The sequence below is a fragment of the Otolemur garnettii genome, unplaced genomic scaffold (assembly GCF_000181295.1).
Source record: "Otolemur garnettii isolate 467f Iridium unplaced genomic scaffold, OtoGar3 scaffold00001, whole genome shotgun sequence".
Taxonomy (NCBI): domain Eukaryota; kingdom Metazoa; phylum Chordata; class Mammalia; order Primates; family Galagidae; genus Otolemur; species Otolemur garnettii.
The window spans coordinates 19,174,131-19,190,882 of NW_003852396.1; the positions used below are offsets into that span (position 1 = coordinate 19,174,131).

General features: G+C 40.7%; 1 protein-coding gene across 6 annotated transcripts in view; it reads left to right on the forward strand.

The window, feature by feature from the left end:
- Positions 1-16,752, forward strand: part of DLG2 (discs large MAGUK scaffold protein 2) — a 2,018,366-nt gene that overhangs the window by 1,937,284 nt on the left and 64,330 nt on the right. For all 6 annotated transcript variants that reach the window (XM_023511782.1, XM_023511784.1, XM_003780855.3 and 3 more), the window contains 2 exons: positions 928-1,104; positions 9,545-9,620. In XM_023511782.1, the coding sequence (XP_023367550.1) occupies positions 928-1,104; positions 9,545-9,620 (253 nt within the window). The remainder of the gene's footprint in view (positions 1-927; positions 1,105-9,544; positions 9,621-16,752) is intronic.

A 16,752-nucleotide genomic window follows, 5' to 3' on the forward strand; every position in this document is an offset into this window, starting at 1 on the left:
AGTTATAATCACTTTTCTTACACAGTCCAAAAACAATAGATGTTGATACGGATGCAGAGAGAAAGGAATGCTTGTACACTGTTACTAGAACTGCTAATATGTACATTATTTTGACTCTATTTCCAACTCCTGCATACCACTAGTATACTTATCACAGTGCTTTGGTCATAATAAATGCTCAGCAAATCCTCCTTAATAGGGGCAACATGGTACAGAAAACAAGAATTGTAACTGAGAGTAATAAGTACAATGATGTGGTAGGCTTAGCATTATATGGAAGCAAAAAAAAAATCGGTGGTATTGTTAATACAATTTTATCTCTGCATACACACACAAACATAGTTTTTATTTGCAATTTATTGCACCTTAAGCATTGATTCGGATCATTACATTAAATCTCTTCAACCATGCAGTTCCAGGGATGGTCCCATATCCCACTGAGTGGAATAAACACAGTTCCCCGTGGGGGACATTTAAGGCGTTACCATTTTTTCTCATTCTAAAAGAAAGAGTTCTTTGGGGTGATATAGCTGAGAGTATTTTTTATAGCACAAAATGTTTCATTCAAAAAGATAGCCATATTTCTCTTCATTAGTTTCCTTTTAAAAAAAAAATTCTATTGTAGTGGGAGAAAAAAAATCTCAGCTAGTAAATTGCCTTTTTCATCTCGTTATCACCTTACAGCATGTGGGGGTCTCTAAGAAAAGAAGAAGCCCTTAGTTTTAGGGCTCTGTAGGTTGCCCCCATAACTACCAAGGAGAAGCAAGAACCAACCTCATTTTGTGGTCAGAGCAGTAGAAACATGGGCTGTGACTTAGGGAATGGTATCGAATGATGATGGATTCAGTGAGGAAGTGTGAACGTTTGGAACTGTGAATCCCAAATCTGGAGATTCCTAACAATGTCCTCTTTGGTGATTTCTTCCAGAGCCATGTTTGACTATGACAAGAGCAAGGACAGTGGGCTGCCGAGTCAAGGACTTAGTTTTAAATATGGAGATATTCTCCATGTCATCAACGCCTCTGACGATGAGTGGTGGCAAGCCAGGAGAGTCACGCTGGAGGGGGACAGTGAGGAGATGGGGGTCATCCCCAGCAAGCGAAGGTAAGAACACCGTTTAGACACCAGACTTTGATTTCAACTCTCCAGGAAGTGGAGATGAGGGAAGAAGAAGGTGGGGGAAACTGTTCACAGAATAACCATTGAAGCAGTAGAGTCAATATGTGGGGAAACTGTCAGGGGTGAGAGATGACACGAATGGAAATGTCTCAATATCTAATATGAAGATATTAAAGTTTTACCAAAACTGGTAACTGTGACAAGGCCTAGGAAGGAGAATATGTTTACACTGTGTTCCTGAAACTTTTGCCAGCACCTGCAGGTGCAGGATTATCTTAACAGTTTACCCATCCTGGCTTACAATCTTGGTAGCTCTATTCCAGAGGTTCAGCACTTACCAATGAATTTTATAGAAAGGAAGGACAAAAGCCAAATAAAGTAGCTATTTAGTAGGCAAAGGTCCTGACTGTAATACCACCAAATATTTGATGGGAAAGAAACTGAAAGCCTTCATCTCAAATTCAGCTGCTGGGGACGTGAGCTGTCAAACATCTACTGAGGCCTAAAGGCTGGATTTACAACTGTTTTTACTGCTTTAGTGACTCCTGTTGCCTACCCCACACTTCTCAGTAGTCACTTAGGTATTTACTTCTGTGTGTTTCCCACATGGATAGTATCATGCTCTTTCTCCTCCAAGCATTTCTGCAGCTCTGCTTTTGAAAAGCAGGGATGTCCTGAGAAGAGCCAACTCCATCATCTGTCCTAGCAGCTTCTAAACATCACCAGAGAGGAACTTTCCTTCCCGGGAATATGTTTTTGGCACCAGGATATTTTTCAAGAAACAGAAATTGGATGTATCCTAGAAAATAGATACGGGACTAAGTCACTTAGGAGTAATCCTGTCAAAGCTTTCCCCAGCATCTCCCAAACTGCACATTTCTCAAACGGCAAAAATCCCTCATATAACCAAATCCTCAGTAAAGCCAGTATGCAAATGCCGCTACATAGCTAGTGCCACAGGGATTGAGCTAGTGCAACCACGGTGGGAAGGTGTCGGCTAAACCCAGAATGACTCTCTGGGACATTTGTGCCGCTGAGAAGCCTGGGTCCCATATTTCTCAGTCTGTAGCGGCACAGCCTGGGGAAGAACAGAGTGGGGAGGGCGTCAAACCCACTGTGCTCCAGCTACTCTCTTACCTTCGGTAGGAAGGGTCACAGTGAAGAGGCTGAGACTCCGGGGAGCCTCTCCGTTCTCCACGCCTGTGCCTGAGCTCCCACCTGCAGACTACGCTCTGGTCTCCGCCCTCTGGGTCCTGCACAGGGGTGTGACGCTGCTCAGTGAGGGCCTGCTGACAGCACCGTGCTCCTAACGTTGTTTCCCTACGTTTAAAGCGCCGACTCAGCACTGGCTTGTTTATACGCTACATTTCTCCATTTCCACCTATTTCAAATTTTAAAAAGGCAAAACAGCATGCATTTTGGGTCCCTTTGATTTAATTAACTGCAGCTGTCTAAGGGGCTGCTTGCTGTCTGGCACCATCTTGTTGAACGAATATGGCCCTGAAGACAGAAATGAGGTAGAGGAAGAAAAGCTGTGTGGGAATCGGTGCTAGTTCATTTTAAAGAAATCGTTGTATTACTTGGAGCCCCTAGAGATAGTGTGGATGACCTGGGAAGAGAGTCAGACTTTGGATGGAAGACCAAACTGTGGGATTATCAGGCCCTTTCCAACCCTGAGGTTCTGTGATTCTAACCACTCCTGTCAGTAGCCATTCATTTGTCCAATTGCCCATTTCCCCCTGAAGAACATTCTCAGAACTATTCCTCCTGAAATAATGTTCCACCTGCTGGTGATCATTCCTGATTTAGCTATTTCCCTCCTACTTTGGATAAAAACCATCTTAACAACTACATCGCTGCTGTCCTGGAAAAGAAGTTTATTTAGGGCCTGCAATATTGATGTTTATTTACATTCTATTTTACGAAGGGGTATAGTAGCCTCACCTCCCAAATATATATACAATTTGTAATGCTAAATAAATTTCTGCCAGATTTTCTTTTTAGGATTTTAATTATAATAAACCTCCACTACTGACCACCTCCCTACACTGCCCACCTCCTTATACTGATCTAATTTTTATAGACCAGACATGCACCACATGTACGTATCCGTAGGCCTAGTTCCTTATGTTGACCACCTCTGTATGTTGATCAGTTTGTTACAGTCCCTCGGGAAGTCAACTTACAGAAAAAAGTTCTACTGAATTTCCTAAAAGGTCACATTTACTGTTTTAAGTACTTATACAAGTAACACCTTTCACTGTAGGAGAATGGGAAAATTTTAAAAAGTATAAAGAAAATAAAAAATTACTGATAATCTAAACCCACAGAGTCTGCATGTACTAATTTTAATGCAATTTAAAAACTAAATAAATATAGTAAATTGGTGTCCTTTTTTAATTCCTAATTCCTTTCTAGCCCATATCCTGAGTATAGTTTATCTGGTATAACTGATCTGGAAAATTTTTTAATCTCAGATACTATCGGTATATCATTTTACCTTTTACAAAGATGTTCCTCTATTAATGATTCTGTTTATTTAATCATCCTAATGAAACTATAAGATGAAGATTGTGTGTGAGTATATCATTCTTCCCTCTCCCTTTTTTTAAACATGGTGAATAAATTTTACTTAAAACATTCCCATAGCATGCTAGAAACTGTTTTAAACCCTATACAATTATTAGCTTATTTAAACCTCATTACAACTCTAGAGTGAGATACTACATAGACAGGTAATCAATTTGCCTGAAACTGCCCATCTTGTAAATGGCAAAACCAAGATTTGAATCCAGGCTACAGAATTGCTCTTAACTCATGGGCAACACTATCTCTCAAAGGTTAAAAAACTAAGAGCTGACAAAATTCAGTTCAGCAAGCGTTGCTTGGTCAGCATCAGTGTGCCACATGCAGTTGTAGGCTTGTGCCCATCATTTGAGTGTCCAGCATGTAACTGTCCCATAGCAACTCTGAATAGGGCAACGAGAGCTATATTGCAAAGGCACCAGGAGAAGTGGAAGGGCAGCAGACAGAGGATGAACTCCACCCGATGACTGCACTGATCACATCTCACACCAGGTGCTTTCAAATATTCAATTTTCTTTTTTTTTTTTTTTTTTTGAAACAGAGCCTCAAGCTTGTCCCCCTGGGTAGAGTGTTCTGGCATCACAGCTCACAACAACTGGCCTGTGCCTCCCAAGTAGCTGGGACCACAGGTGCCCTCCACAACGCCTGGCTATTTTTTTTTTTGGTTGCAGTCGTCATTATTGTTTGGCGGGCCTGGGCTGGATTTGAACCCGCCACCTTAGGTGTATGTGGCTGGCGCCTTAGCCACTTGAGCCACAGTTTCCGAGCCCAAATGTGCAATTTTCAATTGAATCATCACAAAAATTTCGAAAGGAAATTGAGCGTCAGAGAAGACAAGTAACTGACCCCAGGATGCACAGCCAGTCTCTGGCTGAACCCCCAGTGTTTCTGGCTGCAAGACCAGATGGCTTTCCACCACACTAGGAGCACTTCTTGATAAGAAAAGGGAGAGTCAGAGAACTCAGAACACACTGGCAGCAGAGGACTAAGCCAGGATTTGAACACATGCCTTTCTGGTATCTCTATGAACAACTGCAAAAGTTTGGGGGTCTTCCCAGCCCTACAGCTCCCAAGTGTGGTGGCCCACATTGGGGAGTCTCCTTGTAGGTAAAGAGAAAAGTCCATGCCTTTGCCCCACCTGGCAGGGAGAGAGTAAACTTGGCGATGAGCATCTAGAGAATGTTACCATCTTACCTCCCTTTACAGGTAAGGAAAGCAGGCCTGGTAATGATAAGAAACATCCTGGACAGAGCTATCATCATCTCCGCAGCAGCCTTCTGTGTCCTGAGTTCTTGCTACACGTCAGACACTGTCAAACAGCTTTCTTGTATTATCCCATTTAACATTTCCCATAATGCTTTGAAGTCTATGTTGCTATTCGAATCTTACCAACCGGAAACCAGAAATCCTCACAGACTGAATGACTCCCTTAGGTCAAAGACCTAGTCAGTAGCAGAGGCAGAATTCAAACCCAGGCTCGTGTAATTTCAAAACCTGGGTTCTTAGCATAGAATTTTTTTTCTGAAATTATAAAATTTGTGAGTGGCCAAGCTGGGATTTGCTCCAAAGTCTCTTAATCCAAATCTCGACTCATTGCTCCCCAGTGACTGGTCACCTGGACTCTCAGATGGCAGCCTGTGACTGACATTACATAAGGGTTTACTCATCTAACCTTCACAGCAAGCCTCTGGCCACTCATGTGGATGATGTTACAATTCTCCTTCCAACAGGGCCCATGGAGCCCAGGCAAAGGAACTCCCAGGGACAAACGATGTTCCCACTGTCCAGTGCTTTAAGCCTGACCCCATTATGTATTTGGCTGGAACCTGAAAATACCAGATGGGAGATGGGGGAGAGGAAGAAGGAGACAGTCGGGCTCATTAAATAAAGCATGACCATTTGGAGTTCTCTGTAGATGTAAGGTGTCAGAATTGATTGCCCAAATTTTTCCAACCTTTTCAGTATTTTTGTCAGCGACGAGCCTTGGGTGGAGAGAATTATTTCTGCTTAAACAATCTAATTAATTGCTTTGGTCCAGTGTGAGGGAAAGTAAGGCAGTCGTTCTCATTGTGATTCAGTCTGTCTATGCAGGTAGTCCACCATTTATTTAGGTAAAGGCCTTGGGACCTTAATATTTATTTCTACCAAACGAGTCCTACTCAGTAAAACAATCAGGGAAAGTCATGCTAAACTTTTACCTAAATTCTTACCAAGAGAAAAAGTTGTGAAATAGTGAACAATTTTGTATAGGAAACACTTGTTCTTCAGCAAGTTATTTCAACTCTTTGACCTTTTCACACCTAGGTCAAGATAGAGCTTCCTGAACAGTTCATCCATTCAGTCAGCAAAGCTTCATTAAGCACCTACCATGTCCAGCCCCATTTTAATCCCTGGATTATACATAGCAGAGGTGAAGTGCTTAGCACAGCTTGTAATACTTAGAGCACTTTCAAATGATGGCTGTTTTCCTTTTTTTGGAATTTCAGTGTCTGAAGCCTAAGGTGGGGGGGGGGGATCACGTCACTTAGGGCCCTGTTTCCCAACCTTAACTCTCATGTCCGCAGCAAACTATCCACATGCATCCCAGGAAGAGATAGACAAAGGGGAGTGGTCGAGGCAGGTGAGGAAGAAAAGATAAGCCATAGCCAGTGCTACTGAGGAGAGAGCTTTGCAGGAGCCTCAAGGGCAATAGGTACAGGCCTCTGGGATGGGAAGCACAGCTGAGGTTGCTGGTATGCCAAGGAGAGAGACCCACTCAAGATGTGTGATGACGTGTTGCTAAGCTGGTTTCAGTGTTAAAAGCAAATTTAGTCTGAATTTGGAGGTCAGCCTGTTACGGTATGATACCACCTCAGTAATGTTATACTTGATTTATTTAATTTAGGACAATTGGGAGATGGTAATGCAAGGAGGAGAGGGTGATTGTCACTTGTGAAATATTCAGTCCAGACTGTAAGAATATGTATGGGCCTTAACATGTGGACGACCTGCCCACAAGCTCATGTCTAGTGAGAAGTCCCACTGGACAAGGCATGCACGGAAGCTCCTGGAATGTTGTTTTCCAAACTGAGTGGCTGTGGATACACGCTGATGTAGCTGTCAGAGAAAGTGTGCTCAGGCTCTGTTCCTACCGCTTTCTCAGATGACAAGCCTCAGGTCTCTGTCGGGATAATACCTGCAACACTGGGTTGTTATGGGACCAAATGAGAAGATGTGAATGCAAAAGGCTTTCATAATAATTCTATATTAAAGCCTCACTTGCCATTTACATCATCGTTATCATAATTAATGACATTTTCAACCCAAAGAGGAAGCTAAACTTTCCAGCTTCCTTCAAGAGTGAACTAAAACCATTTCACTTCTATAAAACTTCAAAACGAATTTATCTTAACTTTTTTATTACCTTTTTGAAAATGAATAATAAACCATAGCGAATAGTAGGTGAGCATGTCTGTGTATATCTATGTGTGTACACATCCATCTGACATAATATTCTTTTCAACTCTTTTAAGATTTAAAGGATGAAGCACTTAAGTTGGCCTAGTAGAAAGATTTCTTAAGAAAACAGAAGGGGGGAGAAGGGAGGGGGAAATGAGTGGAGGGAGGGGGTTTGGAGGGATCACTTCTGAGGTTTATCTTATAGGGGTACAAGTGAATCTTTCTAAGAGTAGAATGTGAACGTTTTAAAACAATAACTGAGAAAATGACATGAAGGCTGTGTTGACCAGTTTGATGGAAGTATTTCGGATTGCATGTGAAAACAACCCCACACTGTACCCCAGAAGTGCATTAATGTACATAGTTACCATTCAATAAAAAAAAAAAAAAAAACAGAAGAGGATAACTTTAGAAACCGGAAGGAAACAAATTAGAATGCTCTGTCCAAACAGTCTTAGAGTTGAATACTGAGTTCAGCCTAATCTTATGTCTGTTTGGGACCTGCGTGAGTTCTGTGGTTTTATGCAGAATTTATTTGCATCCCCTGATCAAATAACCAGGTATTTCCTGCATGCCACAGTGATTTTGGCATCATCGAATGAGTTAATGGTTTTCATCTTTAGCTGAGTTAAGGCAAAGAAGCAAGAATAAAGTTGGGGCTCTAAGAATAGTTTTAGGAGAGTCTAAAGAGATGACTATGAGTTACCATTTGAACTTGGTTTGAAATTGACAAAAGGTGATGATAAAGCTGGGAGCAGGGATTTGTTTCCAGTGAGCGTTTTACCACCGGCAGCTCATCTCACCTGGTGTCTTTCTTGCTCTCCACACGCCCGTCATGTGAAAGTAAGAACGTCTCGGTGGCACCCATCCCCACATCACTTTAATATCTGAAGGGAGATTTTTTAAATTTTGTTCAACTGTTTCCGCTCAAATATTCTACTCTCACACTGGAATAAATGTATTCTAGAACTCCATTCCGTAACTATAGAAACCTCAATCTTCATGGTGTTTCAGTTGGGAACACAAAACAGCTCTCTTTCAGAAAAGAGTGTGCTACTAATGATTGATCTATGAATAGCTTAGACTTCATAAACCATTAAGTTTCTTTAGGTTCCGGGAGTTTTTATCCTCTTTCTCTTTTTTCTTTCCCCAGTTTTGAAATTAGAGCTAGCCGTATTTAAACAAAAAGTCATATCAAAACAATGCAGTGCACGTTACTGTTGTTCAACAATTAGCTATTGAGGATTGCTGTGTCATTGAGGGGTGTGTGGTAATGTAATGCAGAAATAAACACAAGGAAATCAAGAGAATATATTGCCCTAGAGATACACAAATAAGTGCTGTGTGGCTCAGAGGAAGAAATGATCATGTCTAACTAAAAAGACTTGGCAAAATCAGGGAAACTTTTCCCCAAGGACAGAACTCTAGTCCTTAGTGTGGAAGGGGCCCACCACGTCGCTAGCCTCACCTCCCTGTCCAGTATGTCTCATGCACCAGAATCTTCCTGCAATCTTTTAGCTTGCTCATATCCTTGGGTGGAGGCAGGTGGTGTTACTCCGGTGGGAATTCCCCGTGAACTTTTCCTACTGACAAGCTGTTTTTCATCCTTCAAGTCTCAAATAAATTGACACTTCCTCCAAGACATCCACCCCAGCACTTTCCACCCCTCCATTTTACCCTCTTAGCCATGTAGGTGCTCCCACACTGTTCCCTATAGTCTTACTGTACCGCAGTCTCAGTCGTTGTTCACTTCTCTGCTCTTGCCAACAGCACATTGGTCCCAGGTCATTGCAGTCGTGCTTTCAGAATTTTTTTTTTTATTCCCCAGCTCCTTGCAAATACATAGTAGGCGCTCAATAAGTGTTTAATAAAGGAATGAAGTGGCAGGAAAAGCAATGAATCTTCAGAGAAGACAGGGGAAGGACAGTAAGGGAAGGGGAAATTTTAACATTATACTATATAACATGTTTGGTTATCCAGTGAAATTAAATGTACTTGTATTCTTAATGGGAGGGGAAGGAAGAAGAAAGGAAAAAAAGAGGAGGAGAGGAGAGATAAGGAAACCCTTGTTTAATTTCCACTTCAGATATTCACCTCTATGGACTATGATTTCTTGAAATGGATTTTTATTTAAGCATGTAAATAATACTGTTTTTTCTCCTTCTGTGTCTCTTCCAAATATTGTGACCCTTGGTACATGTAATACAGAAATTTTGAGAGACATGTTAAAGCTTAGAGACTTTGTACAGAGATTTTTTTTTAATGTAGAACAAAGGAAGAGAAATATTTTCGAACACACCTTATTTGAGCTATCGGATAGGAAGAAGAGGCATTCTTAATAAAGAACTTAATCATAACTGCCTTGTCATGTGATAGACTCTTTATTTTCAATTTGCTTTAGGGTGGAAAGAAAGGAACGTGCCCGATTGAAGACAGTGAAGTTTAATGCCAAACCTGGAGTGATTGATTCAAAAGGGGTAGGTACAAAATGATGGAAATGTCACGTTCTCGCTGTTGCCATGGATTTAACTGTAATTAACATTCAGGTTTTCGACGGCAAACAAATTACGTAGCCACCAGATAGTAGAGCACTATTATCAATGTAATGCTAGAGTTAATAATGTCATATCTGATTAAATGAACCTACAGTAAATTTATTAAATACTGGGGGTAAAGCTGCTAGTGGGCAGCAGAAGCAATGTGTGGCTGAAGGTCATAGAAAGACTACAATGGAAAAGAAAAAAGACACTTAGCTGTTTGTTTCTTGTTTTCTTTTAAATTAATGTTCTAAAAATTTGATTTCATAAAAGGTATTGGTTTACCAGAAGGTCTATCTGGTCTGTTACACATATAAAGCTGAGACAGTGGTCATGGACATACACGTGGATCGTTGAATACACGGATTGTTGTGACAGACATAGAAGAGAACAGAGAAAATTTCATCACCAAAATCAGAATGCTCACACACACAGGCACGTTACATCTTTTTAAATGATAGCTTTAGGAGGTAAAATTCACATCCGTAAAGTATGCGAGTCATGGCAGGTTTTAGTGTACTCAGAGGTGTGCAACCTCCACTATGGATTTTAGAACATATCGTCTCTCCGTGAGGACATCCTGTGACCAGGGACTGTTGTCATTTCCCATTTCCCCATCCTCCCACCCCCAATCCAACCACAGGCAACCACTAATCTACTTTCTGTCTGTTGATTTGCCATTCTGGATATTTTATGTAAACAGAATTATATGCTAATCGGGTTTTTCCAGTGCTTTCTTCACATGTATAATGTTGTCCACATGGGTCTATGTCATAGCATGTGTAACTACATCCTTTTTATTTTATTTTATTTCTTTTTATTGTTAAATAATATTTCATTGTGTGACTACACTACATTTAATTTATTCGTTCATCAGTTTATGGACATTTGGGTTGTTTCCAGTTCTCAGTTATTACAGATAACCCCACTATGAACATTTGTATATAAATTTTTTTGTGGATTTATTTTTTATGTCCACTGAGTATATACCTAGGAGTAGAATTGCTGGGTCATATAACTCGATCCTTAGTATTCTGAGGACCTGCCTGGCTGTTTTTCTAAAGAAGTTGTACCATTTCCCCAGCAGTGTATGATGGTTCTAATTTCTGCACATCCTCACTAATCCTTGGTGTTATATGTCTTTCTGATTATACACATTTTAGTGGGTATGAAGTAGTATCTCATTATGGTTGTTTACTTTCATTTTGCTAATGACTTGATACTGAGTACCTTCTCATGTGCTTATTGGCCATTTGTGTATCTTATTTGGAGAAATGTCTACTCAATTCCTTTGTCTATTTTAAATTGTTTGTTTTGTTATTGTTGAATTGTAGAAGTTCTTTACATATTCAGGTTATTCATCCCTTGTTAGGTACATGCTTTACAATATTTTCTCCCATTTTATGGTTGTCTTTTACTTTCTTGATAGTATCCTTTGATACACAGAAGTTTTTAATTTTGGTTAAGTCTAATTTATGCATTTTTTGTTTTTCTTGTCATATCTAAGAAAACATTGCTTAATCCAAAGTCATGAAGATTTGCATCATATTTTCTTCTAAGAGTTTTATGGTTTTAGATCTTAAATTTAGGTGTTTGATTCATTTTGAGTTAGTCTTTTGTATATGGTATAAAGTAGGGTTCCAACTTCATTCTTTTAAATGTGAATTGTTTTCTTAATTTCATTTTTGGATTATTCATCCCAAATGTATACAAATACAATTATTTTTACATCAATCTTGTTGAATCCACAGTTTTTTAGTGAATTCCTTAAAGTTTTTTATATATAAAATGACAAGATCATGACATGCAAAAAAAATTTTACTCCCCCATTCCCAGCACATGGATAACTTTCATTTCTTTTTCATACCAAATTGCCCCAGCTAGAACCTCCAATACAATGTTGAATAGAAAGGGCACAAGCAGTCATCCTTGTCTTTCTCCTGACCTTAAGGAGAATGCATTCACTCTCTCACTATTAAGTATGATGTTAGCTATACTTGTATAGCTTTTTAAATCTATTTTTTGAGTGATAATACTAATATCTTATTGCTGTGTTGTAAAATAATTCATCTTCTTCATATTCTCTTTCTTTTCATGTCCTTTTCTTTCACTTTCTGCCACAATTGGCTTTTGAGCACCATGTAGATCCACAAGTTATGGTCAATAGATGTCACCATGAAATACAAGAGGAAAAGTTATCATTTCTCAGGGCTTCTGAGGCTCAAACCACAGCACTATCTATGTATTTTTAAGTAGAAGTATCATTGGACAACCCAGTCATTGACATAATAATTTACTGTCCCCTAAAACATTCAAGCTAAATGAAAATTTATTTAAATATGTGGTGTCATTCTAAAAATAACATGAGGGTATGTAACATCATAGTAAAAAGTCCTCTCATAGAAATATTAGTGATATAATAAAAGAATGAGATTTTTCAGTGATTCCTGGTGAGAACTTAAGGACAGATCTCCTGTTTGTTTATATATAGTTGAATATAAATAAGAATTTTTATTGAATACCTACCACATGGCAAACACATAGCAAGGGCTTATGGAGGATACAAAAACATAGGCCTTTCTCCCCAGCACTTCATCAACAAAAGGCTGGATGTCCTTTCAGTAATGCCAAAATGTATGTGGTATGCTTTTTTTTTTTTTTTTTTTTTGAGATATAGTCTCACTGTATCACCCTCAGTAGAGTGCCATGGAGTCACAGCTTGCAGCAACCTCATACTCTTGGGCTTAAGTGATTCTCTTGCCTCAGCCTCTCAAGTAGCTGGGACTACAGGTGCCCACCACAACACCCAGCTATATTTTGGTTGCAGTTTTCACTGGTGTTTAGCAGGCCCAGGCCAGGTTCAAACCTGACAACCTCAGTGTAAATGGCCAGCACCCTACTCACTGAGCAACGGCCACCGCCCTGTCTTGTGCTTTTTTAAAAAAATTTAAATTTGTAGTCTCAGAAGTGACCAGAGAGCACTTTATAGAACTAGGTCTTTAATTGGCTTCTCAGTACTTGCATTACTTTTCCAGAACTGTCTATTGATTAAAATAACATTGATTGCTGCAAAACACCAGGCACCGTGCTAGGTGCCTTGTGATGCGGCAAAAAAAATAAGATTTCTCATTTCAATGAGCTTGCAACAAGAAATATAGGCAGGCAAACTGCCGATACAGCATCATCAATGCACCCCATAAATTTAGGGAATTAACAGTCTTCATTTTAAAAATCGAGAGAGTGGGCATCGAGAAGATTACTTGCCTAAGATCGTGCCATGAGTAGATGTGAGCATCAGATTCAAATTGAGACGACTTTGACAGCAGAAGGACTGCCCTTTCCATACTTCACCCTGCACCTGATTCTATTCTAGCCCAGAGACAGAGAGCATTACTAATTATGCCTTAGGTAAGAGAGAAGATGTCAAAAACGTGATATTTGAACAAGATCTTGAAGTTTGATTAGAAGTTGGCTGCTCACATAGGAAAAAGTGTGAATACAAGAAAGGAAACTGTAGGCATGTTGGAGTGGGGTCAGGTGAGTCCAGGACACCAGTGCATGGAGGTTATGGGGGGCCTGTAGCAAACAGGGCTGACAAGGAAGGTCAGAAAGCCTGTATGGAGGGCTCGGCTGTGCAGTTTGCGCTTACTGAATTTTTTTTTTAGACAGAGTCTCACTTTATTGTGCTTGGTAGAGTGCTGTGGCGTCACAGCTCACAGCACCTCCAGCTCCTGGGCTTAGGTGATTCTCTTGCCTCAGTCTCCCGAGGAGCTGGGACTACAGGCACCCACCACAACAGCGGGCTATTTTTTGTTGCAGTTTGGCCGGAGCTGGGTTTGAACCCGCAACCCTCGGTTTATGGGGCCAGCGCCCTACTCACTAGCCACAGGCACCACCCTGGCGCTTACTGAATTTTGAGAGTATATGTGAGGAAATCTGAGGCTCTCCATTTCAAAGTTCTCACTTGCTTTAAACGAAATGCTCAGGCTTCCTCTCCATTCTCTGTTTCTTCACAATGTCTATGTCTGCTCACGCAAAGCCAAGTAAACATGGGTAGTTCCAACTTACCCAGACCCTGAAACTCTCAACAGCCATCTATTTGGATGAGTCTCCTGGAGACCCCTCTCAGTTTTCCAGATCTCAGTGCAGCCACGCTCTCCTAGCAATGTTTGTAAAGTCTCTATTCAAACCAGACTCTGGTGAAAATGTAGTGGCCCCTGAATTTTTTTCTTTGTCTTCTAACATTTTAATCAATTTCAACATTAACCAGTCACTGTATTACTTATTGAGAGGTTTGGAAAATTGTATAATCTTCAGAATCAAGTTGTTTGGCATTGAAAATCAATGATTATTGACTGATTTGTGCTAAAGTTTGATTTGATTTTTTTTAAGTCCCTGTAATTTAAGGAAGGAAAACATAAGTAGGAGAGAGTGTAAGAGACGGACCTATATCCTTATTATATGTCAGAAATACGCAGTGTGTAAGTGTCCTCTTTACATTGTAAAGCCTTTTTAAAGTAAGGTAAGGTATAAATAAATAATTCTATTTATCCTCGGGGTAAGACATAACAGAAATGATGATAGTTGTTACTTGAAATAGTAGGAATATTAATTGTAAAAACCTAGACAATTTACACACATCTTTAATCAGCACAACAAGACTTCAAAAGAATCATTTATTCCCGCTTTATGGGCGTGAAGAAACTGAGGCTTAGAGAGGAGAAGAAAGCTGGATGCGTGTCTGACTGATCGCAAAGTCTGTTTGCCAAGGCACGCCTTCTTCCTCATTGAGACCATGTCACACTTGTACAATTTAAGAAAAATGAAGGAGTGAATCGGAGTTAGATTTGTCAAAACCTAATTTGGATGTAAACTTAAACCCTGAAAGGGAAACTGGTTTCCCCCAAGGATATTCAACTTTCTGGATGAGAACATTTCTGAAGGAGGTCAGGGCTCCAGCTTTCTCTCCTGTGGTCTGCTAGAATATAGTGAGGGGACCAGTCTTGGTAAACATGTTCATTCGGTCATTTAATAAACCTTTATTAGATGCCAACACAGCTTGACAGGCAACATGGAGTTGTAAGGATGAATAAGTCATGGTCACTGCCCAGAGGAGCAGGAGTTCTGGGGGCAGAGGAGTCCCTGTGGGGAGGAAAGGATGAATACCAAAGGAAAAGGACAGGAGGCTTGCTTTTCAATTCAGAAAAGGAGATTCTGGGTTGGAAGCTGAGAGAATTTGAATTGGAGGGCCTTGAAGATCAGTAAAATTTACAAGCTAGGGACTGGAGGTTAGAGGAGGATACAGAGCAGGTAGGAAGTCTAGCCTGGTTCACTTTCTTTGCAAGGAACAGTTTGCAAAGAAAGTGAATGATCTTAGAAGATGAAGGAGAATAAAAGAACTCAGAACTGGGAAGTTAAACTCAAGTCAGTTCTGATGCTTAAAATTTTCTGGGTAACTTGTACCTTGTTCTGAAGACAATGTAGAATTTTAATGACTGTGACCAAACAAGACCCAGTGATTTTTCTCGGGGCTCTCCCAGCCTGAATATACCTGTATTATTGCCCGTATGTCACCATACTGTGAGGTCCTTCTAGGCAAAGATCCAAATCTACTGATGTTTGTGCTCCCCCACCCCCCCACCCCATGAGGTCTGCACGGTGTCTCCTGGCTACTCAGCGCATCCTGAGAAACTGAACTCAAAAGATTGGTAATAGAAAAGCAAAATAGGAAACTGTTTAAGAGGAGAGAGGACTGTCATCCTTAGACCTCTGTCCCAATGGTTCCTAATAATATTTTATTTCCTTTTCCAAAACTTTACAAGGAGATGTTGACTATGAGAGAGGAATGGAGCAAGAGGGCGAGAGAGGGCGGTAGCAGTCTCCCTGAATCCAACTGCAGCTGACAGGGAGAAATCTCAGTCCTGCTTCATGGATTCTTAGAACTTTCCATATGGCCATTGACTCCTACTATGTCATTTACAGATGAAGAAACTGAGAATTATTTCTGAGGGACACGCAGCTGGTAGCAGAGGCTGTCACTGTGTCATCTATCAAAAAATCGATTTGACAGTCAGCGTTTGATTAGCAAGATGGGAATTATATTTGCTCCACCAGGGCGAGTTCTGGGGATTGATTTTGTAACACCTCCACAGTGACATTTTTAGTTTCTACAACTCTCAAAAGAAAACTCCTTCACGGATCAGTCTTGGGATGGCCAGAGCCAAGTGAAGAGCTCATATGTCCAGAGGTGACCTAGAGAGTCACTAGGGAGAGGTGGAAGGAAAGCCACCCCCTCACCTCCCAATCCCCCCAGCCCCCACCCGCCTCCCACCCCGGCATCAGGAGACAGGCTCTGCCCTCCACGTTCATACAGTCAGGAAAGTCTCCTCCTCGGCGTCCTCAGTCCTTTCCTTACCCAGGCCCTCTAACAGCTTCCTGACTGGTCTTCCTGACTCGTCTTCCCCCTGTGATTCTTTCGTTTTATCGCAGGGAGTTTGGTTTAACCGGACTCTCATTTTTTACATGAAGACAGGGCTCTGTCCAGGGAATTCTCCAGCATCAGTAGCTCAGCCTGGGGAGACCTTTTAACTCATTATATTTTCTTTTGAATGTACTAATCTCATTTGTCCAAACTTCGAGCTCCACTGAAAACAACCTGAGCAGCACACAGGTAATTCTCTGATATAGACGTGCTGATGGTTTCTCTGCAGGTGATTCTCAGAGGGGGCCCCAGACAAGTTTTCGTCTTTAATGCATGTCAGGAGGGTCCTTACAAGCTAATGGAACTCACTGAACATTTGTGAATGAATTAATATATATTATTTCACACATTCCTCATAGTCAAGTTACTGCCAGTAGTGGAGTGGTGTGGAGAATAAATCGTGCTCTTTGTGTATTTTTACGCATTTGCATTTCTCAGTCAGGTCTTTGCTAGATCCAAAAAAATACTGCTGTTAAAACTACCCAGTTAATCTCAACTTTGTATACCAAATTTAGCATGACTTACAGTGGACAAAACCAGTCAACGGTACAACCCACATTCACGTTTTACATCATATTTCAGTTTGTATAG